A 26,618-nucleotide genomic window follows, 5' to 3' on the forward strand; every position below is an offset into this window, starting at 1 on the left:
GACACGTTACAGACGAGAGAGCCCCGCGCCGCCGCGTTCTTGTGCTCTCTTGCCGCTGGACTGGAGCGCGCCGGGACTCGTTCGCTCCCATCTATCCATACGCGCGTATATGGACAATAAGTTACCTTTACTGTGCCCTAACCCATGTGCATTTTCATGCATGTATTATTTCCCTCTACATTTATACAAATGTATATTATATACGTCTGGGAGAGCGCGCTCGTGTGTCTCGCCATACATTGAAAGACGCGGGCATGTGTGCGCGTGGATCCGCGTTTGAGCGTGTGGATCTCCATGTAAAACAGTCTCGCGAAACAGCCACTTTGCGGCACGCACTAACGTCTCGTTAACCTCTCGAAAAGACTCGTGCTGGCGTACGCCGATGTGACGATTCGGGCTCGATTCGCGCGGTAGCTTCCGAAATCGGAGCTTCTCAGGATTTCGTTAAAACTATCTTCATTCCAAAGTCGAGCTTTGGCCGATCGTTTTTTTCACGTGTCACGAATTACGCTCCGTCTCCTCGACGGGCGTGCACTAAATCATATTTTTATCTGTTCTTCCTCCCTCATATCCGCTTCGAGCGCAACGGTTTATCCGCTTATTATCATAATTAGATTCAATATTTGTAGCCTGTCGAGTCTCCAATATGAGCCTCATTTATCAGAGGCTGGTAAAACGCGATCTATTCGTCAATTTGTCGGTGCGAACGCGCGCGGTGAACGTTAACAACTCATTTATACGAGTGTGTCCCTGTTTCGCAGGCTGTTCGAGGCTCGCACTCGCTTACGCACACTCAACGACGTTCGTAATAAACGATTTTTTTTGCTTTTCTTTGAACTATTTATTCTGTGGAAAAAGGGAAGAATAAAATAATGATGTGATGGAAATACGGGCTCACGCCGCGATAATACGTAATAAATATCGCACTCTCGTTATACACCGTGTCGACCAACACCTTCAGCCTCTTTCACGACTCATCAAACCCGCAACCGGTATGAATTTCCAACTACGATTTACCTGCACGCAGTACTACAAGGCGCACGCTCGCGCTTCAACATTTGTGTACACTTACACACCTCTACTATTCAACTCACCAATTGAGAAATACCTCTCGGACAAATGATGCATGTGCCACTGCGTCGCGATGAGTAATCGTTAAGCATTTTGCTCATTCAGCCATCCAATCCGTTTGTCTTTTATGACTGGCTGTAAATTCGTTTAATTATAACGTAGCACCGATAGCATTAACGAAATTATCGAATTATTTGACTAGAATTTTTTCTCTCTCTCTCTCTCTCTCTCTCTCTATTTTAAGGTAGCTCACCCACGTTGACTCTGGCTCGTGCGAACACTTGTCGAGTATCGCGAGCTGTCGTTTCGGTATCGTGCGATTATTATCAAGGTTCGTAAAATCAGGTGGTCGCTCTTGCTCTTCTCCAATTTCGGTTTTTTGTGTCCTATTTGCTTTATCGAATCGTCGAGTTGGAAGTCTCGCTTCGTTTTTTCGAATCGAGATTATTCCGATTCGGCTTTCGCTGAGGTTGAGGAATCGCGTTAACCATCTTTTGGCGCTTTTGGCAGTTTCTTTGATTTCCTGGACACGTTTTTCTGCCGATACCCTCCGAAGATTTCGTTCGCCATGAAAAATACGGAAATATTTAACAAGACACTACACACGTTATGCATTTCGGGTTTGATAGTCAGACCAGTGTCGCTACTCGAGTCGCATATGTTTTCGGATTAGGCAGTAGCTCAGAGCTGGTGGACGTTTGCCCTCAATTAACTTTATAAGTGAGTAAGAAGGCGTGCGCGCCCGCGTCCCCTTCCTCCATCTTCAGGATCCGTCTCTCTCCCTCTCTCTTTCTCATCTCCGTGGTTTGTACCCGAGTCTAACGCGCTTGTAAGAGTAGGTAATGGCTCATTGCCTCGCCGGTAGCCGCAAGCGACGTGCGCGCGTTCATTCTCGCCCGCACACACAAAGTGCCAAATCTCACTGCCTCGAATCATCGTCCGTTTCTATCTTTTTCACTCATCAGTCTTTCCCACTGTTGCCTCGTGCTCTCTCGCCTTTATTTTTCTCTCGCTTTTCTCTCGCATCGTCTGCATACAAGAAAATTATATTCATGGGTCAAAATACTGCTAGTTCCCATTCTCAAGGAAAACAAAGGGGTTCGAAATACCGCGCTGAATAATTGCTTGACATATAGCGAACGCGGTGGTCGAATCAAAATTTCTGCTTGAAGCTCCAATTTTTGAATGTGCAATTTCTCTTTGAAAATCAGCTTCCTTTATTATATTTGATGAAACTCAGTCAGCATGTACTTTTACTGAATTCAATCTAATCGCATGCTCAATAATTGCTCAATTAGCGGCGCGATGTACGACGAGGACACTCGACAAGGTGGATGGTACCACGTGATAACTGTGCTGATAAATAATTCCTTCAACTCTCGCTTAAAACGATCGATTTTTTATTTGTTTTTACTGAAAATCAATATTTCATTTATTTCATTTTGTTTTTTGCGAGAATGAACGCGAACGTGGAAAGAAGAATAAGCAAGACACATCGCCGATAAATTGGCGTGTAAAAAACAACAATCATGCGAACGATAATCGCTTCGCCTTCTGGCGTTCAACACAATATATCACTCTTTAGATCGGTTACCGACGATCGGAAAATTATCCCTCATAATTCATGATGTCAAGCGAAATCTCGAGACTTCCTCGCTCTTCCATGTGCCCCACACAGCTCTATATACTACATTCGCTTCCATATATAAGCACACAATTGCACGTTAAAGTGTATAAACATTGCGGAGTTTCCCTCTTCCAACTTTTTGCAAAGACGCGAGGCTTTGCGCACGCGCGATAGCGCAATAAACGCGCAAAGTCAACTGGTTGAAACCGCAGCTGATCTTTGTCGTTCGCGACGAAAGATAGAACCTCTCGTATCACCTGTTTCTTTCTCACTCCTGAGCCAGCCTTTGCGTAAGTCAACGTTCGATCATCTCGAGAGATCAAACGCTCGCAGGTGTTATGCGTACAAATAGTCGATCTATAAATAATTTGCCAAAATGTGCTGCCACATGCGAGAGAGATAAAGACAGTGTTACGAGTTATTTCTTTTATTTTCGAAAAGTCAGATATTGGTTTGTCATAAATCTTACAAAACTCTTAAAACTAGTAACGAAAGTAGATATTTCATTTTTTCTCTTTAATTTAACAATATATCTGTGGTCGGTCACATTGATGCGTTATATCGAATTGGAAAGAGAGAGAAAATACGCGTGAGGTAAAGAATTTTTGACCTGTGATTGTCTTTTTATCGCGGTGCCGTAGTCGCGCGTCGTCGCTCCACAAAATTTCGTGAGCGATGTCTTATAGCGAAGATTTTCCTTCTCTTCGGTAACCGCTCCTTGACGGATCTTCGTCGTCACGTCTCGTCGATGGCCAAACAAGAGGCGTCTTATTTTCACAATTTCGGGTTTCCCTTTCTCACTCTTTCTCTCTGCCGACTAATTCGCTTCATATTGTTTACAAGAGAAAACGAGGAAAAAGCGTTGCTTATTCTCAGGTCGTTCGAAAATAATCGGGTGAAATTTCCGCGAGTACGCGATCATCTCGAGAAAGATCTTTTCAGCGTTTTATCATTTGGAGATTGTCGACAGAATGAGAGCGGAGGGAATCGTCCTGGCGCGAAAAAATATCATTTTGGATTCGTCTTATTGAGGATCGCGTGTGATGAATCAGCAAGAGTACTGAAGGAAATTAATAAAAAGAAACATTGCACATTACACTTCTCACCCATTCGTGATGGAGAACAATTATTTGTCCGTTTTCCAGACTCCTTGTGTGTAATCCATATAAATATAACACCCTCGCTACAGCAGCCTCTGGCAATCGCACAAAATGTACAGAAACATGCATCAGAATACTGCGAAGATTGCCAAGAAGAGTCATCCTATGAAGAATCGCGTGTGCTTTGCATCCTAAGCAAAATACATTTGAGTCCACAAGTGCAAAGAGTTTCAACACGAAGCATTACCGAGGTTTAACAAAACTCTGTCAATAAATCAATCTCAAGTTGAATAAACCAAATCCCAATGGTCTCAAATTTATCGAAATCGCCTGACGAAAAAAGCCCTTTTTCAAATACTCCAAGAATTTTGAAATCCCGTACAAGGTTCGAGCAGCAAAGCCACGAGAACATGAAAAACTGGCAAAAAAAAATAATCCGATGATTCGTTGGACAGAAAAAACCGAGTTCACAATTCTTCAGAAAAATATTAAGGAAGAACTTCCAAAAGTGAATTTCAGCCCGTTCAAATTCGTACCAACGTTATTTCCACACATGGCCAATTTTATCCATAAATTTCTATAGATATAGACGTAGTACGTAAAACGCGTGGGTCCCCCAGCGTCATGTTTGTTTCAAGGCCTACCTGGTTATAGTTGGCCGGCTCTGACTACGCAATACGAGGTGCAAAGTGATAAAAAAAAAAAAAAAGTAAAAAAAAAAAAGTAAAAAATAAAAGAAAAAAGAAAAAAAAAGTAAGGAATTAAAATATCCACGGAAGGCAGAAATACATGCGCCCGGTCGCTGTTATAACGTTGCATGTATCTTGGTTCTATATACTCTCTTTTTACATGTATATTACGTCCAATATCGTATCCGCGAAGAAGAAACCACCGCGCGCACGTTTTTCACTCCTCGAAATGGTCTATGCTCTCTCTGTCTAATCGTCACGAACATGAGAGATGTATAAAAAGAGAAGGAAAGAGAGGGAAAGAAGGGAGGGACACTTCCACGGCCTTGCCGAGATTTATACCAACGACTTTTTCATCCTCGTGTGTCGAAGACAAGTTTTTCGCTCCTCGGCTACATAAAACCCGCGTTTACGCCTTTTTCAATAATAGTTTTTCATCGTTTCTTCATAATTATGTAATTTCATCGATGCGAGAGGGTCCGAGAATCGGCGGCTTTCACCCGCGAAACGCAGCACGATTCCCCGCGCGAGTGTCGAGCAGCATTGAATTTTCAAAAATTCCCGAATTCCCGACTCCGTCAAAAAAAGGTCTCTCGCAGCTACGAGTGAAGCCTCGATGCCAACTCCCAACAAGTGCAACCGACGAAAAAATCATCTTAAAGGCTTTCGATGCCGCGGGTGTGTTTCGCGTCGAATCCACACATGTGCATCCGTGCACGCAGCAGGCTATGCGCGTACTTGGACTGACGTCAGCTCGACACCGGAAATGGAATGTAGGTAGCAGTGCTTATTAAGCTTGAGGCCCAACGCACAGAGAGTAAGAGAAACGTGTATAAATATAGAGACGAAACGAGCGAAATGTCTCCATACACGTCTAATTTGTGCACGTATCTGCATCAGGACGAGCGCAAAGGATCAAAAGGTCGCGGCGAGGTAGAGTTTCAGTCGAAATTCGCCTCCCGATGCGCCCTTTTGCTCGTCAGAAAATCGACGCCGTCTACCTCCCTCGCCACCTTCCCTCTATACGTATATTCCCGTGGCGAGGGAGTTGGAACGAGAGAGCGAGATGGTCCCCGTGCAAGAGGAGGTGGACGGAGATAAAGTTCAATTGTTTCCTCCGCACACACGTGCTCCTCCGTTGATGCGCACACACACGAAGCGCGCCCGTGTCTGAGTCCGCTTTAGGTACGCAAGTACGCTCGTCTCCGAGCGTACAAGCGTCCGCGTACATTCGTTGCGATGTTCCTCTGCTGGCTACTGTGTAGCTCGTATAAATGGTAGAGTTGGCACGAGGCTGTCGGTAGTATTGGTAGCGTTGAAGCTACAGGCGGGCCACGCACTGAGTGTGGGCATCGCGACTATTAAATCAATGCGCCGCTGTCGGGATCTGTTCGCGCCTCGCTAATACGCGCTTCCACCAACCTTCCACGTTTCTCAATACGTGTGTCCGTATGGGAATAGAAAAAAAAACATTTTTATATGTTAATATATCGTAGGTTTGTGTAGCGCACGTGAATCTCCGTACGTGCGAACGTCCATGGGCGCTTGTGAGCCGCAGGGACGGGAAAAGGAATGCTACATTGGCGCGCGATACCGGAAACGCCGCAGCAGCACCATCGTTTATGGAAACCGAGGAATTTTTTCGCGATCCTTTTCTACCACGGATTAATCCCTGCGTACGAGGTGCGATATCCACAGCGCGAATCTCTGGCGTGGGAACATTTGTATTGCGTATGTTACATGCGTATCGAAACGCGTTGTTGAATTTCCTTAAGAACTGAAAAGATTTTTATTGCCGGACGGGATACCGCTCGCCGGCTCCAAAGTTTTTAGTGCCCATGATCGCATTCGTGCAAGTTAAACACGAGATTGTTGTCAGAGACGTTCGATTTTCCTCCTATAGACAGCGAAACCGCCAGTCATTTAATCCACAGAAAATATATTCGTAGAACCGATAATTGTCGATGTTTTCTGACGGATACCAATGCTTGTAATTTCGAAAAAACGATTATGCTTCCACGGTATCTCCCGAAAGGTCATCCAAATTGGGTAATTAGCAAAGAAAATAAATCTGTAATTCGAATCGAACGAGGATCTTCCGACACGGAACCTTCGGACTTGTTAGAATCTAATAAATTCGGAATGTGTTTGCGCGTCTCCGCGTGTTTTTTTCCTCACCGTTGATTCTCGCGCTCTATTCCGATATTCTCATTCGATTTGATGTGGTTGGAGCGGGGAAAATAAAAATCGTCGATACACGAAGTGCGAAACACCTCTGTCGAGCCAGTCGTGTACGCTGCTCCATTTGAACGTTAAAACAAATTCAAGGCGATGATTGCGTTCGAATACGTAATCGATATACGCAGCGATATATTTACGTGAGGAGGGCGTTGACGCTGAATTTATCGCGACGGGATAAGAGACGCGAAAATGTTCACATTTTTAAGTCTGTATGTGCGCGATACGTTTGATTATATTTCGGTATATGGAAAGATAAGAAGGAAAGGGAGATAGAGAGGAGAAAGAGAGTGCGAGAGGAGGCAAAGTGAAATAATAAGAGAAAGAAAAGAGAGGACGGAGTACGCAGACGGAGTAAGATAGTTGGAAACGATCGGACGTGATAAATACCTGCCTACGTAACCCACTCCCGTATAGCTGTCGCGTATAAAGAGCTGCGTGAACACGCGCTCGCAGCGTCTCCGTCTCTCTCCCTTTCTCTCTCTCTCTCTCTCGCTCCCTTTCTCGTTCCCTTGCTCTTCATTTGTCCTTTTCCCTCGCTCTCTTTCTTCTTATATTCCGTGCGTGTACGCAGGCGTCACGACGCCTATAACAATAATTTCGGTAGGTGTGAACGAAGGAGTTGGAATCGCGGGGGCGAGTGAGATAAAACCGGACTGAGCTATGTTTCGTCGGGCTAGAAGCAAGAGGGAGAAACGAGCGGAGAATTGTGGCTGAAAGCAAAGTGCGCATGTCACGCGAAGGACAGAAATAATGCGGGGTTGATTGGCGCAAGCGCCGATTTTGCACTGCTTTCGTACACACGTATCAACTTCGCAACCCTCTTCCTGCCTCGCGCTCCCGCGTTATCGCTCTTGCTCTTCATCCCTCGATACCATTGGGCGAGACACTGACGCGCTATCGCGTCTTCCAACACATGTCATTCTTTCGGATAACTTATCGAGCCAATGAAAGCCGCCTCCGAGCTTTCTACATCGTCAACTTGATTGCTGGAAGGCCACTGCGAACCCTTCCCAATAATTTCATCAGTTTCGACTTGGCCCAGGAACCTTCGGGATTGCAAGATGAGTCTCTTCTCGTCGGGCATTCACAGGCCTCCTGTGAAACATGAGCACTGCGCCCTCCCACAAAACTCATTCAAATATCGTCAATAAATAGTGGAAAGAAAGAAAAAAAACGAGCTGTCACGACCTTTTTTTCTCTAAATCGATACCAGACGAAAGCGAAAATGCAAAGCTCCCAAATCTAATTCTATAGACAACTGCAGAGAACTGGGAAAAATTCAATTGAAAAATCTCGTCCAACGATCAACTTTTCATCCAATCGTTATTCTCATAGAATCTCTGACTCGAGCACATCGCGTAAGGGAAAAATTATTGCGTAATTACATATCTTCCCCTAACCCGTAACCCCTTCCGGAGCGATGTCTGCATCCCTATAGATTTTGTTGTTCTATAGAGTATCTCATCCCATATCGTTGGGAAGCGTGTCACGCACTGGCCAACGAGGAAAACACAATTCAACGATTTTCTGCTGGCACCTGGTTTACAGGAAGGTTTTTTTCGACTCGCCCCTCACCCCTCATTCACTCGCGCAGCACCCTTTTTAGCCTGGGCATCGTTATTACAGAGCACTCGTGAGCTTTTTTTCGACGTCGCGACGATTCATGCATCAGCGAGGATTGCGCGCGGTGGAAAAAAACACAGTGTAGTTTTGTTGGTCAAAGGGTCAACGAAATTGCCCGCACGGAGTTATTTTCACGAGGGAAAACTACGTGTTATTCGAGCTATTATTTACATTCGAATTTGCCTCCCCCATTTATCCGCATCGATGTTTACACCCTCGAAAATTCCGTATTCGCTTTTTCCCCCCGGTTTTTCATCATTTTCTATCACTCGACACGATTGTTGGCTCTATTTATAGTCGTCAATAAGCCAAAAAGTATTTTCCAGTCGCTGCGGTAATGAATCATTCGACAAAGCTTCTTCGTTTGATCAATCAGCTGAAGTAAACGCGATCGAGCATTACCATTTATCCCCCTCCAGCCACGCACTTATTCTGTTCATCGTTATCTATAAAAACATAGTCAGAACTGCTTTTTATCGAGAATAAACAACCGGATAAAAAGCACTTACGTAGATTTCGTGCTCAGCGACAACCGCCATCGGTAAAGCTCATTTTTTTGGAGGCTTGTTAACACAACTCACAATGATTATGAAAATAAACGAGATAATTTAATGAAAGATTAATCAACCGATAAAAAATAACACTCGGACGTTTGACCAACGCGCTCCTCAACACGTTACTCACAAGGCCAAGGACTTTTTCGACTTTGTGCCTCGCGTCGCTACTGAATACATTCTACGCGTATTAACACATATACAGATGAAATGAAGAAAAAAACCAGGGGCTAAGCCGGAAGCGCACGCGCCGTCGCCGCGATCGCATGCTGCACACAGCTCCTTGCCGGTTGAAGCTTATACACGGAATCGAAGATGACCGGTGCTCGAAGGTATGCAACTCGCACTAACCAACACGACTGGTTTGTTCATACGATTCGCGTTTTCCTTGCTTTCAACACATGCCTTCCGCTATATACATCTGTTGTAATATGGACTCTTCCGAGGCTATGCATCGGAGCTCACGACTATATATCATTATTCATGGCCAGGAGGCCTCCCCGTTTAACCGTGGTTAGCACGGAAAGCTTCTTCCCTACGCGAAACCGAATCCCGCGGCCAACTTTTCGACGCGAATCCTCTCCCGACGACGTACGTTCGAACGAACTTTTCAGCAAAATTTTCCTCTCTCTTTAAACCCAATTTATCATCGATTCCCGAGTTACTTATTCCATTGTTAAATACCGGCTGATTTTCGCATAATTTTCTTCTCTGAAATCCTGCTCTTTTGGGCTGATCTCAATGAACGAATTTTTAGCGTGCTCGGCGGAGGGGAAAACTCGATGACGTATTTTGTCTGCTCGCGCGTACTGCGACGTCGATTTTAAAGGACTTGTGCTGAGGAGCGAAGAAATAGTTGGCACGATCATTCGCGTGGTTGCGAAGTCAAATAAAGCAAAAGCCAATGCGTTATTGTATACTTTCATCTCGTTTATTAATTAAAATTCAGTAGTAATTTAGTTTCTGCCATTCTAACAAAACTTTACCACTCGCCAGATTTCTTTATTTTACGTTAATCATAATTAATATTTAATATAGTAATATACAGTGTGGGGGTGGGGGATCGCAGGTTCATTTTTCGTCAGTTTCATCAAATTCTTTTCGCGCTTACATTATCTTTCGCTCAAATTCTCCGTTTCTCTCTCTCTCTCTCTCTCTCTCTCTCTCTCTCGCTTTCATTCTCACACACAACACTTTCATTCATCGATCAACCGTTTATTTGTTTCGTGTCGACTAGGATTTTGGTCGAGAACTTGGAGGAAATTGGAGAGTTTCATTTTTCGAAGACTCGGTGGTTAAATCATACTTCAAAATTGATAAAATTATCAGTTTTATATTGAATCATAAGCTCCTGTTAAATCAACTCTCCAATTTCCACCGACACAATTCGTACGCTGCTCCACCTTTTATTCGTCATCTTCCCTCTTTGCCCCCTGTTTTTTGCTCATGCCGCAGAAGATATTCGAAATAATTATGTACAAATAAAAATATAGTTACGAATCCTACTGACTTGATCACGGTCATATTAGAATACTAAAAAAAAATATATATTTTTATATATATATAGATCTATTTGTTTATCCGTAAGACTCTTTCTCCCCATGAAAAATCTCGCAACATGACGAACAACTGTCTCGTTTATTCTCGGCCATTGAATTTTCTCAAATTATCACCCTCCGAGCGCGCAATTATTATTACTTTGAGTATCGTCAATTCAAAAACCGAATAAAAAAAAAAACGAAGAAGCGAATAAATTTTGATAAATTTAAAAAACCGCACAGAGATGGAGGTTCGATAAAAATGAAATTCAATCGTTAAAGCTGCGAGCAACAACAAATTCTTTTTCTTCTACTCTTTTTTCCCATCATCGCGATAATACTAATAAAATAAATGTATAATAACTGAAACGATCGTTTCGGTAATCCCGGTAAGAGCCTCTGACATTTTGTACCTACATCATTTTTCGTATATAAATATTTGCTTGGACCCTCGGATCATGCGAAGCACGGTTGTGTACAGCTATTTTTCTAATCACATGTTTCGTTCAATTTTGAGAATGATATTTCAAGCTACTCCAGAAATCAATAGTTGCAGAATATATTTTTAAAATGTGAGAAACTTCGAACAAACATCACCTGTCAAAAATTCCGAAAAATCCCACCAAGCATTCGGCATGTTCCGAAAACGCAATCGTAATTCGAGCGGGCAATTGTGAAAAAATTCAAGCGAAAAGTTGCCACCGGTGAAACCGAAATTTCTGAATATTTAAACGAGAGATTCCCTCGCAATGAGAATTCATTAGAATCTATAAACGCATGATTCAAATTTCTTCGAGTGATAAGAAGAAAGAAGTTGAACAAAAACAATTATTTGTCTCCTTTTGACAAGGTCACATAGTGCATCGAAGTGACTTTCTCGCGCGATTCATCCCGGGCGTATATAAGCGAGATTACGTTTTTTTATTCTTTTCTATATATTCACAGTAATATTTCGATGTTACGAATATGTACAAAAGTTCCAGGATCAATACAGCGCGAGATTTCAAAAATAAAAACATTCAAATTATAACCCCATGTCCAGCGAACAATTACCAATAATAGTACAAATCTTTTTTTTTTTTTTACAAATACGCAGTTATTTAAATATACACACTTTAAATACAACCGGGCCAGTTGCAAATCCGAGCACGACCTGTACCGGTCGATTGAAACCAATCGACCAAATAATTGTCCAAAAAACGTCAACGATCTCTTAGAAATTTAAAACCGAATCGTAAGTGATTCAGAGAAACGATGAAAAAGAGAGAGAGAGAGAGAGAGAGAGAACAATATAGAACGAGATGGAATGAAAAAAGAGGCTAAATTCATTACAAGACTGATGGATGCATGCAAGAGGTTTTACTAATACGGAAACAACCAGTTATTTCAATGGATTTCGTAGAGGTTCCTTTTTTCAACGCTTTCACGTCAATAAAAATAAACACAATATATCGAGTAAAAATAGAATTCAATTTATTTTCGAATTGCCAATGATGGTTTTGGTGGTGGTAATTATTATTTCCGTTTATTCATCTTCTCATTTTTTATGCTTTTTTTTTTTATATCGTAACGATAAACGTAACGTCAAACTCTGTGTTATTCGATACGAGGCGCGATCGTCATGCACCTGGCCACAAGCAATACAATAATAATAATAATAATAATGACAATAATAATAAGAATAATAATGATAATAAGAATAATAATAATAATAATAATAATAATTAATAAACATTGACAATAATAAAAGTGTAATAATAATTGGACAACAGCATCGAAGTTTATCGTCGCACTACAATAAAATTCGTGTGGGTAAAAGGAATTTTCTTTCGTTCGATTTTTCTCTTTATTTGTTTTTTTTTTTTTTTTTTTCGTTTTTCGCCACAAGGGTACGACGGCTGTTTCATCATTCGAGGGGGAGCGAGGGAAAGTATATTTATAATGAGACAGTAGAAATGAATGAAAAAAAATCAAAGTGAAAATAAAAAATATAATAGACGAAGAATGCGAGATATTTATTCGAGATAATTTTTGACGAGGCATATTCGAGAAGTGATTTTTCATCAACACGCGAGGCGGTCGGTCGGAGGGTGGCGGCGGCGGTTGGGGGGGGGGCGGAAGAAGGGGAGATTCACGTACATTATTTCAACGTTTCTCAATGGTTGTTGTTTCTTTAAATATAATTAATCTTTCATTGATTCGCTCGTAATTTCACTTAGCATACTTGCAAACATCTCGAACGTTAATCGTCATACTTACTCTTTATACAGGTCGGGGCATTATTATTTTGCGAGGGAGCTGTGCACGAGGATATCTCGATGTGTTCTCGATCTCCTCTCTTGCTGCGGGCATCATCCCCGAGTGGCACGTTGATTCGCGCGTGCGTTTTGTCTTTTGTTCTATTTAGTCTGTCCTCGTGTATTCGTAACTTCGTTATTTTAGTCGTTTGTTTTAAATATTCTCGCATTTCCTCTCGCGTTTTAAAACTTGTTGCTTTTTTTTGTTTTAAAATTTATTTTTAATATCCCCCGTCTTACTTTTCGCCCGCGGTCTCTCATCTTTTTTTTTTTTTTCTTTTATTTATTTCCTTTTTTCCCTTGCTTTAGTTAATATTTATTCTCTGTCTTTCTCCCTTTCCTTTTCACTTTCTTGCTTCCTCTCGTTTCTTTTTTCATGTGTGTGCGTGTGTGTGTGTGTGTGCGCGTGTATGTGTGTGTGTGTGTGTCTGCGCGCGCGCGCGCGTGTGTGTGTGTGTGTGTTTTTCGCCGCCGAATGGTCATCGAGAGATGTACTCAGTGACGCGCGAACGTAGCATGCTCACTTAACTTACTAGCTCTTTATCTGGTACATTATTTACAGTCCATATTTACTTATGTTACATCATTCGTGGCGGCAGTTTGCGCGAAGCAAATTCCACCCGAGCAACACTCCCTCTCTCACTCTACGTACTTGATTTGCTTGCGAGCGTGCATTCGATTTTCTCTTTCTCTCTCTCTCTCTCTCTCTCTCTAACTCTCTTTCTCTCTGTTTTCTTCTCTTATTTGATTTTTCCTTGTTCATCGGTACGCATGTATCTCTCTATTTGAGACAACACTCGTGCGTGTGCGTGCGCGTGTGCGTGTGCAGTATCCACAGTTGTCTATACATTCGTGTGCAATCCGTCAAATATCGCCAAGTTTTTAGTCATTATTCTCATATTTTTCAGTCCCGAGTGACGACGGCGCCGCAGCGCGCGCGTATATTCTTGATGTAAAAATATTTCGCGACAGAGATTATTTCCCGATGAATTTTCCCACTCGATAAACGTTGCCAGTGTCCGCCGTAACGCGAGATTGCAAACGGCTATCGAATAACATCGTCGTACCACGACGAATGAATCGGAAATAAAACGGGGTAAAAAAGAAACTTGAAAAAGATAAAAAAAACAACGAAAACGTGCCGGAGAACGACGAGATCTTTTTCGTGCAGTTCGTCGGGCGAGTCGTCGTGGGGAATGGATTTTAAAAAACGTGCACACACACGCGCGCGCGCGCCCGCACAACCACGATCGCCCTCGCAGCCCGACGGCAATGAATAAGAGTCACATTTTAATCGAAAGAGTGTCTGTCTATCTCTCTCTCTCTCCCTCTCTCTCTCCCTCTCTCTCTCTCTCTCTCTCTCTGTTGAAAGAAATTATCCGATTGCGTAGACGAGAATCTCAAAAAAATCGGTGCAGCTTCCGTACTCTTAGGCGTTAGCTTATTATGTCACTTCACCGAGCGAGTGAGAGAGAGAGAGAGAGAAGCGGAGAGTGAGAGAGAGAGAGAGAGAGAGAGAAAGAGAAAGTGAGTCAAGGGAAGACAATCACGTCACACAAACAACAAACAAACAACAATTAACAATAACGTTCGGTTGAATCGCTGAGAAACTCGCTGAAAACTCGATATTTCGTTGTTGTAGGTAAGTCAAAATAATCGACGATGCACGCAAACACACAATTTAATTCGGCGCGGCTGGTCGATGTTCCCGTCGCTGCGAACACGGGATGCTCGATGAGAAATAGTGTTGCGAAATGCCCCAGAGATTATCCGTAGTTTCTCAGTAATTCGTCCTCTTCGTCTTCAAGATGCTTCGTTCACTGATTCATTATATTATTTATCTTCGATTCTCCCCGGTCCGCATTGACCGGAAGAATGAGCTGCATGAGATCGAAACAACTTGGTTGTGTGTTTTCGCTAAATCGCGGCACGATTTCCGTCATGCCGGATATACGGCTGTCGGCCTCCCCGGTGCTGCTCCGGCTCGGTCTCGTATCTCCTCACATCGAATATTTCTTCCACTCGTTCAACTTGGTGAATCCGTTGTTCCAACGTGCGATCATTGTTATGATGCTGTTGTTGATTGTGCTGATGTCGTTGAATCATCGTCACGGTATCATCGCGAAGTTGTTCGTCCAGGTCATCACTTTGCCACTGCTGCTGACAGACAACAGCCTCGTTACCGAGCTGATGCTGATGCTGGTGTTGTTGTTGCTGCTGGTGCTGGTGTTGATGATGTTGATGTTGCTGCTGCTGCTGCTGCTGCTGCTGCTGGTGATGATGGTACATCAATAGCTACGAAGTACCATAGCTATTGGTTCGGGCCTGGAGGTAGTGGTGATAGAAGGGCGGCAAACCCTCGGGATTTACCGCCGAAATATTCGACTGTGAGGTTATCGAGAGTCCAAGGGGGGGAGGCCCCGGTGAATGCTAGTGAGGCGGATGCGAGTGCCCCGTGAGTCCCTGAGGGCTGAGCATAGGCGGACTATGGCTGTGGCCCATAGGCGACCCGTGTAAATGATCCTGCTGATGATATCCTTGATGCATACCACCCTGGCCCTGATGTCCCGCCGGCATGACGTCCATCATAACGTCGTTAGGCGGGCTCACCCTTTTTTGTTTCTGTCGTCGATTGCAAAACCAAACTCTGACGACTTCCTTCTCCAATTGGAGGCTATCGGCGAGGGTCGTGATCTCCTGAGCGGAGGGTTTGGGTTGTTTCATGAAGTGTTGTTCGAGGGCTCCCTTCACCGAGACCTCGATCGACGTTCGCTTTTTTCTCTTTCTACCCTGTGCCGCAATCTTGTCGATACTCGTTGGCGATCCCGTCGTCGAGTCAGCCTCTTCGAGCCACTTTTGCAACAACGGCTTCAACTTGCACATGTTTTTAAAGCTCAATTGCAACGCCTCGAACCTGCATATCGTCGTTTGGGAGAAGACGTTGCCGTAGAGCGTGCCCAGCGCGAGGCCGACGTCGGCCTGCGTGAAACCGAGCTTGATCCTTCGCTGCTTAAATTGTTTAGCGAACGCCTCGAGATCGTCGGACGTCGGCGTGTCCTCTTCGCCGGCGCTGTGATCCCTGTCGAGGGGATGACCGGGGTGGAGAGGATGGCCCGACGGTGGGCTGTGATTATGCGCGTCTCTCAGATGATGAGGCAAGCCCGTTTGATGATTGTGCAATTGGTGGGGATGCTGATGAGGATGCTGATGTAACATTCCATTCATAGCGGCGTGATACTGCTGTAGGGTCGTGGGCGACGCAGCGCCGCCGCTCGGGTTGTAATGTGCGGATGGTACGACGGGCGCGTGCCACGAGTGCGGTGAGCCCATACTCGGCGATTGATGGGGCCCCCGATGGTGCATGCCCTGAACGGAATCCGTCGCGGTCGCGGCGGCCGCGAGAGGCTTCACGTCCAGGCTCGAATTACCCTGGGCGTGTGGATGATGATGCGGGTGATGACTCGTGTGATGCATTCCCAGACTCGCCGGCCAATGGTCGCCCCCGGGTTGGAGGCTAACCCATGGATTCCCCGAGGACAGACTCGCCGCATGGGAGAGCCCGTTCGGCGACGGTGACGTCGGCACCTGGTGGTGATGATGGTGATGGTGATGATGCTGCTGAGGTGACAGATACTTCATCTCACCAGCGTCAGCGGCGCTACGGGGCGAACCCGAGGAATAGCCACCGACCGCGATATTCATACCGATTGCCCTACCCGAACCACCGTCCAGGTCGGCCGATACTGCGCTACTAACAGGCATGTACGTCGTAGCGGCCATCTACTGACCCTAGCCACCCTTTACCTTCTTTTCCACTAGGACACCCACGCGCGCTAAACTAATTCCGAATGAAGAGCAACTGCCGGCAGGGGCCAGTGCGGCCACGGATTCTCCGTCGCCCTTGCGCCTTCCCGAGCCTCTTCCGCGATCCTCCGAACGCGGGTCTTTCTTCTCTCAAGCCCGGAAGATCACTCAACGCTTCTTTCAACACTGTTACCACACTTTCTGACACCCTCGACACTCGTAGCTCCTCGTTTGACCCTCGTCGTCTATCGACACCGACCGCGGGCGCCCTTCTTCGCGATTACCCTTATCGTCACTTGTTACTACTCCCAGCCTTGTTCACGGTCACTATACCTTTAACCGCCTCAATTCGAGCGATCTATATGCGATTTCAATTTATTAACATCTGTCCATCGAGTGAAATCGCGCGATCGCAGCCTTCGACGTTGCTACTCTACGGGACTCCTCGTCAGCTAAGTATGCCCCACGAGTTTCTATATTTTATTAATAATATTCGATACTGGACTGGACGACAGTGTCCCCAGAGAGACTCTCCTCTGCATAAACTTATGTCCAATCGTATTTGTTCTCAACAGCGAGTTTGATCTCACTCGCTGTCTATGTTAGGCGGTAAATTCCACGACGGCACGCTTCTCACTACATCTCTATACGTGTTTTTTCGCATTTTGCCCACGCACCGTGGTTCTCAGTCACACGATGCTAGATCGCCGAGGCATTCAGACTAATTCGAAGAAACTCGTGTTCCCGAGACTCTTAACGGGTCAATATCGTCGCTCAATTTCCGACCGAATGAATCAACTCCGTCGAGGATCCGTAGCCAACACTATTTCCATAGCCCTCTTTTCGCCAGCCCGATCGGCCCGTGCCCGATAATCCGTGTTCGAAAGTTTCGCGCACTTGCGACGGTACGCGGGATAACACCTGCGGCGGGTTACACCGAGGCTCGGCACTACACACAGAGTTTCGACGTCTTCTTTAAACAGCACTTGACACACCCTGTTACGAATAACTCCTTGCTCCCGTGCACTCGTAGTTTATGCATACATGTAGCTATATATCAGCCCGTGTGCACTCATGTATGCGTAAGTGGTTGTCTCGTTGCGTTGTTATTGTCGTCGTAGTAACGAATCGGTGCACACCAGCGAGTCTGCCGATCAAGTCCGGTCCCGGAAGAGCGAAAGAAAAGAACGAAAAAGAAAAGGAAGAAAAACAAATAACGAAACGTCAACTCGCGTGGGATCGGAAGGCCCGGAGTTTTCTTCGCTTCGCGTGTTGTTCGCGTTTCGGAAGCTTATCGCGCGCGTGTTTTTGGCTCTCTCGCGTGCGATGACACGACGCGTTGAAGATGCGACTTCACCGACTCCCTCGGACTCCACTAAACACGAGGAGAACGACGACGGCTACGTCGTCAACGAAGACGACGAAGGCTCCGGTTCGGCTTCGCGCGAAGGGAGAGAAGTCCGCCGAGATCGTATTACCGGCGCGATTTACCGTCTCTCTCTCTCTCCCCTCGTTCTCCAAGTTCTCTCTATCAACGTGCTATTATCCGCGGTAAATTCGCTCGCGTTCCAACCAACGAACGGACGAGCGGGCGCGTGTGCGAGCAAGATAAAGAGAGAGAGAGAGAGAGAGAGAATGAGCAAGAGGGCGAGCGACACGGAAAAAAAGAAACCGGGGAGTGAGAGAAAGATCTCGCTAGGGCTCTCATGCGTTATGCATGTCGTAGCTGAGAGCGACTGACTGGCTTGGCTCGCGACTCGCCCGAGCTTCCCGACGTTTCCAATGCTCCGAAACTCTGCTCTCGTCATGCGCGCCTCTCTCGCCGCTCTGCCCCCACCTTCAACCTCACACAGCCTCATTGGCTCTAGTCGCAAGGTGGCCGTCGAGACTACGTCACAGATAGGAGGTTCTTGCTTGTTGTGACGCCCATGGGGACAGTAGACGCGCGCCGATTCCCCATACTTTTCCCTCTGCTACCCTCTCTCCGTTCCCTTCATCGCCATCCCCCCCCCTCCCCCCTCCCCCCTCCCCGCCCCGACCGCTCGACCCCTCGTGCGCTTTTCACTCGCTCAGCTTCGCTCTTATACCGTGCACGAGATCTTTTTCGATCCTCCTCGAGGCTGGATGCAATATCGAGGAATCCACCGCGACGATATCGAACCGGCGTGATCCTTTGCGACTATATCCATCGCTTCTTGATGATCCTTCTCGACTTACCGTACTCGCTCAACCTCCTGTCTCATTCCTTTCTTAAAAAACTAACGAACTTGTCACGCTTTTCGTGTAATGAAAAAAAAAAAAAAAAAAAATTCTTTTTTTTCATTCAACTAACCTGAGGATATAGTTGAGGTATAGTTGACCTTTGGATCAACGACGAATCTTCGCTTGCTCGTCGTGGCAACTGTCGATTCTGTATTTTCAGCGAGAACGATCCCTCTCGTTCGAAGATTTAACAATCTGCACAGTTTTTTTCAGGATATAATCTAATCATAATCATTGAAATATTGTATTATTTCAATTCGATCGCTCAACACAACGTCAATACACGATTACGTGTTAGACAGAGTCACGCGAGCATTGGCAATTGAGATATGGAACATGTGTTCTCAAACGTGAGTACCAACATACGTTGACAATTAGTGAAAAGGTGTTTTACAAATTGTATAAACAACAGTACTCACCTTATTTCTTCTCTTCTGTTATCATTTATCCAATACATGTATTCGTCGATGTGTTTTTCTTCCCTTTTGTACCTTTTTATTTTCGATCTCTTATCGGACATGGGGAAATCAGGCATTAAATTTGTACACCAAACAAATGATATAACCGACGCAAGGAAAAAGAGACGAAAAACAGCGTGTTTTCTATACAAATTCAGCCGTTAAGATCCGATTAATCGTCAACGACAGCGATAAAAGCTCGATTTTTTATTTCTAGCGCGCACTTTTATCATTTTCATGATCAATTTTGAAGCATCAACTCGCACCGTCGCGCGTTGCTCCGTCACAGATTGAAATTTCGTTTTATTAGATTTTTTATTCTCTTCCATTTTTCCACGTTCCGCACAATCGTACAAGCAGCAACAGGTACTCATTTGAAGGACTAATTACCGCGCGCACACACACACACACACACACACACACACACACACACGGGGCCCCGCGCAAACGTACTTGGTCAACGGTGTGCCACAGCGAACGAGCCACAGGTAGCGAGGCTTCGCAATGTGTTCGTGAATCTTTTCGAGATAAGAGATTTAAGAGCGATTTCGTGCAATGCTCCAGTGCCAACTTTCTCCAGCTATAACGAAAACTAATTTCCGACGTCACGAATAACTTCTCGAGCTTTTTCGTACAGCGAGCAGCAAAGGGCGATGCACGTCTTGAGCACGTTCGTCCTGCCCTTTTTCCACTTTATCTGAGCCACTCGCGCACTCCCGACAATGTTTTTCTTCGAGTGTATCGAAAACAACTGTCCGAATCGGTGATATGCACCGTCGATCGCACTACCGCGACTATACCAATGTCGCTACCAGCACCACTGAATATCCATGAAAATCCAATAATTACGGCAAATCATTAGAAAGAATTTCAATAATTTATTATCCACGATTTTAATAATGATGCCATGCTAATGGAATACAAGTCATTACCTGCTGCCCACGGAATTCTCGAGCCCGTTGGCACCCCGTAATTCTCCACCGAATTATACTTTTCCTTGCATTAACCAACAATTTTCAAATTCAGTGATCGAGTAGCGAATCGCAACGAGCTTTCAATCCGAGCAATCGTTTCCTTCGCGCTTACATTTTTTTCCATATTTTCAAAACACCTTCACCCCATACGACCGATTACGGAGTAAACAAATTCATTATCACCTCCGAATCGAGTTCATTTATTCGACAAAATCCAAAGAATCTTTCCGCAAGAGCAATTTAATAACGCAACAGGTACTCGCGACTCATCCCCGGTGAATCCTCACAAGGAAGTCGTCCGCTGATACCGATATATACATCAGAGAGCGAACCTGCTCCGAGCAGAGCGAAGTAATAAAAAATTAACTTGACGAAGAAAAAAAGAGAGAGAAAAACAATCAACGGAGGGAGAAGAAATTCTTCGACTGTTTCTCCCCGCGAGCGCGTTGAAAAGGTTCAGTACATTTAAATGAGAGCCACAGGTAGCTCGAGAGTATTATGCGGTACGTGAGCCAGCCAGTCAACCACCCTGAAATGCTACCAGCCGACACCCTTGAGAAAGGGGTGCATAGTTATAGATCATCGCGCGAGATTCACACACGATCTCATTATTCCATCGCACAATACGTTTTTTCTCTTTGATCCATTCACGAGCGCGAGCCTTCGCGATCGAAATTCCAAAAACTCCAACTCCATCGGGAACATCAGCTCGTGATTTTCGATGAAATTTTGAAAAACTAATGACAGCGACTGATGACAAATGCATTTTGAACAGTCACTACGAAAAACGTGATTTTTCAAGGTTTTTAGGGACTGACAAAATCTCTCGAGAGATCTCTAATATTCGAAATTCTGAGGCAGCTATATTTAATCGGCTAAATTCAGCTTCCACTGATGTCTGAATACAATAAATTTATATGCACGAGATTAGTGATCTTGGCAAAAGAGGGACTTTGTCAAGGGCTATAGCAACAAGGACTTTCAGCGATGTACACAGAAGATACACGCGATATATTATTCACCAACGATTTACTCAGGAGTATGTATCGTTTACTTCGTAAATTTCGTTGAATGATATTTAAAGAATGATAATGGCTTTCGGGAGATGTGACGAAGTGCCAGAGTTCGGGTGGCGAACGGAGAAAGAGAAAGAGAGAGAGAGAGAGAGAGAGAGAGAGAAGAACATAGCTCGGGACAAGCTGTGCACATAAATGTACGTGCTGTTCGCACGCTATATACTTTGGCAAGTCGCTTGCCAGTGGCAGACTGCCCAGTACCAGTAACGAGAGACCACATATACCAACTATACGGTGTATGCCACATGTGTATAAACATATATGTCGTTTATAAAAGGGGTGATGGAATTTTACGATCCGTCACGGGAAGACGCCTCCATTTAACCTGCCGAAAGTTATAAAGATCGAATTGACATGCCAGCTGACTCGATTTTCAAGTTTATTCATCACTATCACAGGCATCATTTAAATCGATTTTAGCCGCAATGAAATACCGTTTTTTCACGATGTTATTTATTCCATCGAGTTTCGAGGGACATCGAATAACTCCTCGTTTAGATCCGGAGCAATAACACGTGGTTTCGTACGAGCGTGTGTGTGCGTGCGTGTACTTTATAGTTCGGCTGAGGAGACGAGTCTGGAAATGTAAATCGTTTCTGTGCAAACCTGTGCTCCGATAGTGCTTTTAAAATTTTCTGGCGATATAGAAAAATTCATTTGATAATACGTCAAAGTCGATTTACACGTTTCTCCACTACTTTACTTGTCATGCCGATGTGTTTTATTTATGGATTCAATATCTCTGCTGCATCCTTCCGATGCCACGATATTGGCAGTCCTCGGATTCCCAGGGTTCAGGACAGGATCGATCGATCCACCGAAAGCATCGGAATTCTCCCTCGTACATGCACCGCTGTACGGGCGTCCGGGAATAACGTACATGGCCTTATGTATTTATTTGTACCACGTGCTCGCAACGTAATGCGCGCGGTTAATTCGATTTCGCGTTGGCCGTTGTGTCAAATTGGATTGAACAGACTGTGAAATATTTGCTTAGAGCTGACAGTTGCAGGTATTGCCGAGGGCTTCTCTCGGTTAGGGAAGCATATCTCTTTCAAAAGTCGCATCGACAACGATCATTCGCCCGGTAAAAAAATATATACTGATGACGAAAGAACTGGGAAAATGTAATGGCAAAAAATGTGCAGAGGTTTTCTGAATTTTTCGCTCCTCCGCGAGCAACCGGAACATCGAAATGGTAATTTAGATTGGTGTGATTGATCGAATAATCGAGTCGAGTAATTAGATTCGAAAATACTTGATTTCAGAGGAAAAACTGCAGTGATTGAAAAAACAATAATAACGAACACAACGGTTGAGCTCGCGCTGGGGATTTTTTGTGGGAAATGCAACTCGAGCAGTATCGTTTATCGTCATAAAGACAAGAGATTCTCAAATAGGCAATATTAAGATAAGTTGCAAGTTGAAATTTGCATTATTTAACATTTCGAAAGATTTTTATTTTCTACCTTCTTAAATCGATGAAGCTTTTTTGTTCTGATCTTTCTTGCCACGATCATAAATTGACATAATCCAGTTACAGTTTTATTACCAAGGCGTGTAGCCTCGCGGTGACGGAATATTTATAACGCACTAATCGGGGCGTTTATATTTTTGCATCTTGTTTCAACAATTTTTGATTTGATGGGCAAGTCGTTAAATTCGAGACTCGATGAATCTCGATTTCGTCGATCGAGTATCGGACTCTCGACGTATTCGTGAATACGCGCGACGTAACGGCAAGCATGACGAGGCTACGACATATAAATTTGGGACGATCGTAAAAATAAAAATTTCGTTCGGAGTCGTTCCTCGCACGTATCGCGCCTTGCGAAATTCTCGAGATACCCTCGTCCCGGGATTCGAGAATTTAACTTCGACTTTGGAAACGGTACGATGGATCTTTCAAGCGCAAAATCTTGATGTAACAGTCGCACGCACACGAACGCGTACGCGCTTCCTGCGTCCTTGCATCGAGCCGTCGAGATTCGATGGCGAATAAATTATTGCGCAACGTGCTAAACACACTTTTTCCCAAATTTTATCTCCAATCGCATTCTCCAATAATCCACGAGGACACGCCGTTCCGTACGCGAACAAGCCCGCATTTATCTAGAATTTACTTTTCATTTAAAAACCCAGTAAAAACAAAACGACACTCGAACGAACGAAGCTCTCCGACCATTCGACGACGGAGTCAGCAGATTTCGAGCAGACATTTAAAAACATACAAGTTTCGACGAACGCTTCAAAACCGACGAAAATACGACTAGGCCTTCCCGTGCTTCCCAAGAAATGAGAGACAGCCCGATCAGGTGATCGCGCGCTAGACATTTCTCAAACAAACTTTCCTCCGCACGCTCGAACAGTGGAGAACATCTGACTGTAATTCAGCGTATGATAACGAGCTCGGAAATTATTCGAAAAGTTTTTAGATGATATAAAAGTGTGATATTTAGAACGTGGTGTCGTAGGTCGGAAAACGGCTGGGTCTCCACCATAACAATAATGATAATAAATAAAAGAAAACGAAAATATAACGGAGAGGAAGAATGCTGATATAGAGTGCGCTATATCTATGTATAAACCTCGTATAGCATAGTAGTGTACGCTAGAACGTACGTGAATGGGGAGTTAACCGTCGTAATTTGACCGTCTTTATGCCGGGAATGAATATTTTAATATTTTAATACGAAATACGCTATGAGGGATTTCGCCACGAGGCTTTGCGTGTATGCACGAGCTATACACACAAATACGTAACTTTTATCAATTCTACGAGTTCATCTTTCATTTTGTTTCTGTTATTCAATCCCATGAGCGTTGTGCTGCTTTCACTCTCATTACCGTTTGTCAATGGATCGACAGAGGGAACCTTGGCCAGAGGTAGCGAACGTGAATATGCCTTAAATGCAGCGTTATTTATCCGACTGTTGACTCGCAGCGAGAGCTTCGGAGGTTGCTGTGCAAAGTTCGCTGGAGCGGAGTTGTTTTCCGGGGTGTTTTTTCGTGAGCGTGAAATTTTCAATGGTTCGTTGCATCTCTGATGGAATTTGGGGCTTTCGTTAGGACGATGGGCAGTCTGCCCATCGTCCTAACGAAATCTGAGGAATTCGGTTCGAGTTGAAAAGTAGTAATTCGACGGGGAAAATCTGCGATTTTCAAACAGTCTCGACGTGCGTCGGGACTCTCCATGGACATGAGTGCCTCGTACGAAAACCTCGGGACCTTCGGCTGTACGTGGCGCGAGGGATATTCCGCGATGCGCGAGTGGACGTTCGACCGGAGAACGTGACTCGCGATACCGAGCTTGGTGGGGGAAGTTTCTCCGTTGTATTACGTTTATTTGGGTTGAGAAGAGAGTGGGAGGCTTTCGGATTGCCAGATTGACGGAATTGCGATCGGGAGGGGGAAAGAGTTCGGTCCTTGCGGTGGGGGTTGAAACGTTTGGGTGGGAGAAGCGGATGCATCGATACGGAAATCTGCCGGCAGATGGAAGCAGCGCGTGGCTCTTTTTCTTCGTCGGCACGATCCTCGCTCGAGTTTACGGCTATCTTCACCCCGATATCCCCTCCACCATGATCCCGAACAGCAAATAGCAAACGCTTCGCCGATTCGTCACCCGAGAGGGGATTTCACCGAGGAATTATTGACCTCCCTCCCTCCGACGAGCTTCCTTCGCCGCTTCAACCCCGCTTTCCCCACGACCAGAAACTCTCGCTGGGAATTCACAGTGCTGCTATCTATCGACTCTTTCGTGAAACGCGTTACCCCGCGAAAGAGAACTCCCGCGATGTCTGTGGTAAATGATAAATTGGTGGAAATTGCATTTCCGGCTTATCGATTCGAACCTGTGAAATATGAGATGATATTGAATTATCGCCTTTCTACGAGCTCTCGTGTAATGCCCCTTAAGCGAATTTTATACATTTAATATACATCTGTACCGTCCTATTACATTTTACATGAGGCAATTACGGATATTCAGTGATGAAAAGAGCGATGATTTTTCGTTATTTTTCAATGGAACTGATGATTTCGGTGTTTCTTTATCGTTGTCGAATATTCAGTTTCGTGATCGTACGACACACCGCCGTTAGGATATGTTGAGCGCAAAAAAACGGTTTCTCCGCGATCAGATTTTTCGGTGTCGTTCGAAAAATGTCTTGCAAATTTACATTATTATTTTTTTATTAGATCAGGTTACATTCGCGTGTCCAAGCTCCATTGTTCATGCAATCTAATCTCGCTGCTACAACAATCGTTGTTGAGAACTTACAAGGACGCGTCGTTTTTTTTCACGCTCCAACGAGCATTTGCAATTCTCACGATTTTAGTTAAAAATAGAAAATTATTTATTATTCTATCCAGAAAAAAAAAAAAGTAGTTCGTGACATAACGGTAAAGTCGAGCGCGTCATGATATGCACGTTTAGCGTTGTAAATCTCCGGTAGCTCAATCTTATCGGTTCCATATGCGATTAGACTACTGACCAAAAGAAAATAATTTTTCGTGCTTCCTTTTGTCTTTACGCTTACTTCGAGCACCAAGACTTTTCAGGCTCAACATATTTTCACAACTTTAATTTTTGACCTACATTTTTTCATAATTTCGATTATATTATAAAACTTAAACTATTTTATTGTGCAAAACCGAAATAAGGTTTCGATTTTTTGCTTTTTTTTTGAAAATTTATTTGCCGATAAACGCGATTTCATCTGTTCATTGATAATCAATTTTTTACTCTCCATTTTTTGACCCCTCACATGATTTTCGATCGTCTAAAACCTGTATCAGCCCTCCTTAAAGCTCAATTTATGAGGAATCGTAAAATTTTGCCTTCCCAACATTCTCGCAATGTTGGCTTGTAGAAAGCCACAGACGAATCGCACTCTCGCTGTCAAATTCCACCGATTTTTGGCCCGATTGGCCTTTGCGTCGAGGCAAAAAGTTTGATCGAAGAACTGACATTTCGGAATATTTTGACATTTCGATGAAAACTTGAAGCATATCGAGATTCTTGATATTCGAACGCGAGAACCTTGAAAAATGGTAGTTTTCAAGAGTGATGGAAACGATCCGAAGGCTTTCGGATGGTTTCGAAAACATCGGCGATTAGCATATTCGTCAATTTGGCTTGAAACGTCTCGTACGTAAATTCGTGTGCTCCGAGAGGTTGTGGCGAGAGAGAAGGGACCGCGAATTAGGAGGATCGACAGCTTCAGGACTGGAAGGCGAAGGACAGTTAGGAAAGCTGTCCCGAGTGAAAATTGGCGCATTACAGTATGCGCTCTTGGCTACGTC

At 44.5% G+C, this 26,618-nt stretch overlaps 2 protein-coding genes across 2 annotated transcripts in view; both read right to left on the reverse strand.

The window, feature by feature from the left end:
* The window catches only part of LOC122406796 (uncharacterized), a 37,631-nt gene extending 17,595 nt beyond the window's left edge, over positions 1–20,036 (reverse strand). Inside the window, exons 1-2 of the mRNA XM_043412514.1 lie at positions 19,226–20,036; positions 18,877–19,001 (exon numbers count right to left, since the gene is read on the reverse strand). Coding sequence (XP_043268449.1) covers positions 18,877–19,001; positions 19,226–19,341 — 241 coding nt within the window. The 5' untranslated portion in view covers positions 19,342–20,036. The remainder of the gene's footprint in view (positions 1–18,876; positions 19,002–19,225) is intronic.
* On the reverse strand, positions 11,895–18,269 carry vvl (ventral veins lacking). Its single transcript, XM_043412508.1, has one exon. The coding sequence runs from the start codon at positions 16,518–16,520 to the stop codon at positions 15,171–15,173; it is 1,350 nt and encodes a 449-aa protein (XP_043268443.1). The 5' UTR covers positions 16,521–18,269; the 3' UTR covers positions 11,895–15,170.
* Positions 20,037–26,618: the final 6,582 nt, after the last annotated feature.

Source organism: Venturia canescens, chromosome 2 (assembly GCF_019457755.1).
Source record: "Venturia canescens isolate UGA chromosome 2, ASM1945775v1, whole genome shotgun sequence".
Taxonomy (NCBI): Eukaryota; Metazoa; Arthropoda; class Insecta; order Hymenoptera; family Ichneumonidae; genus Venturia; species Venturia canescens.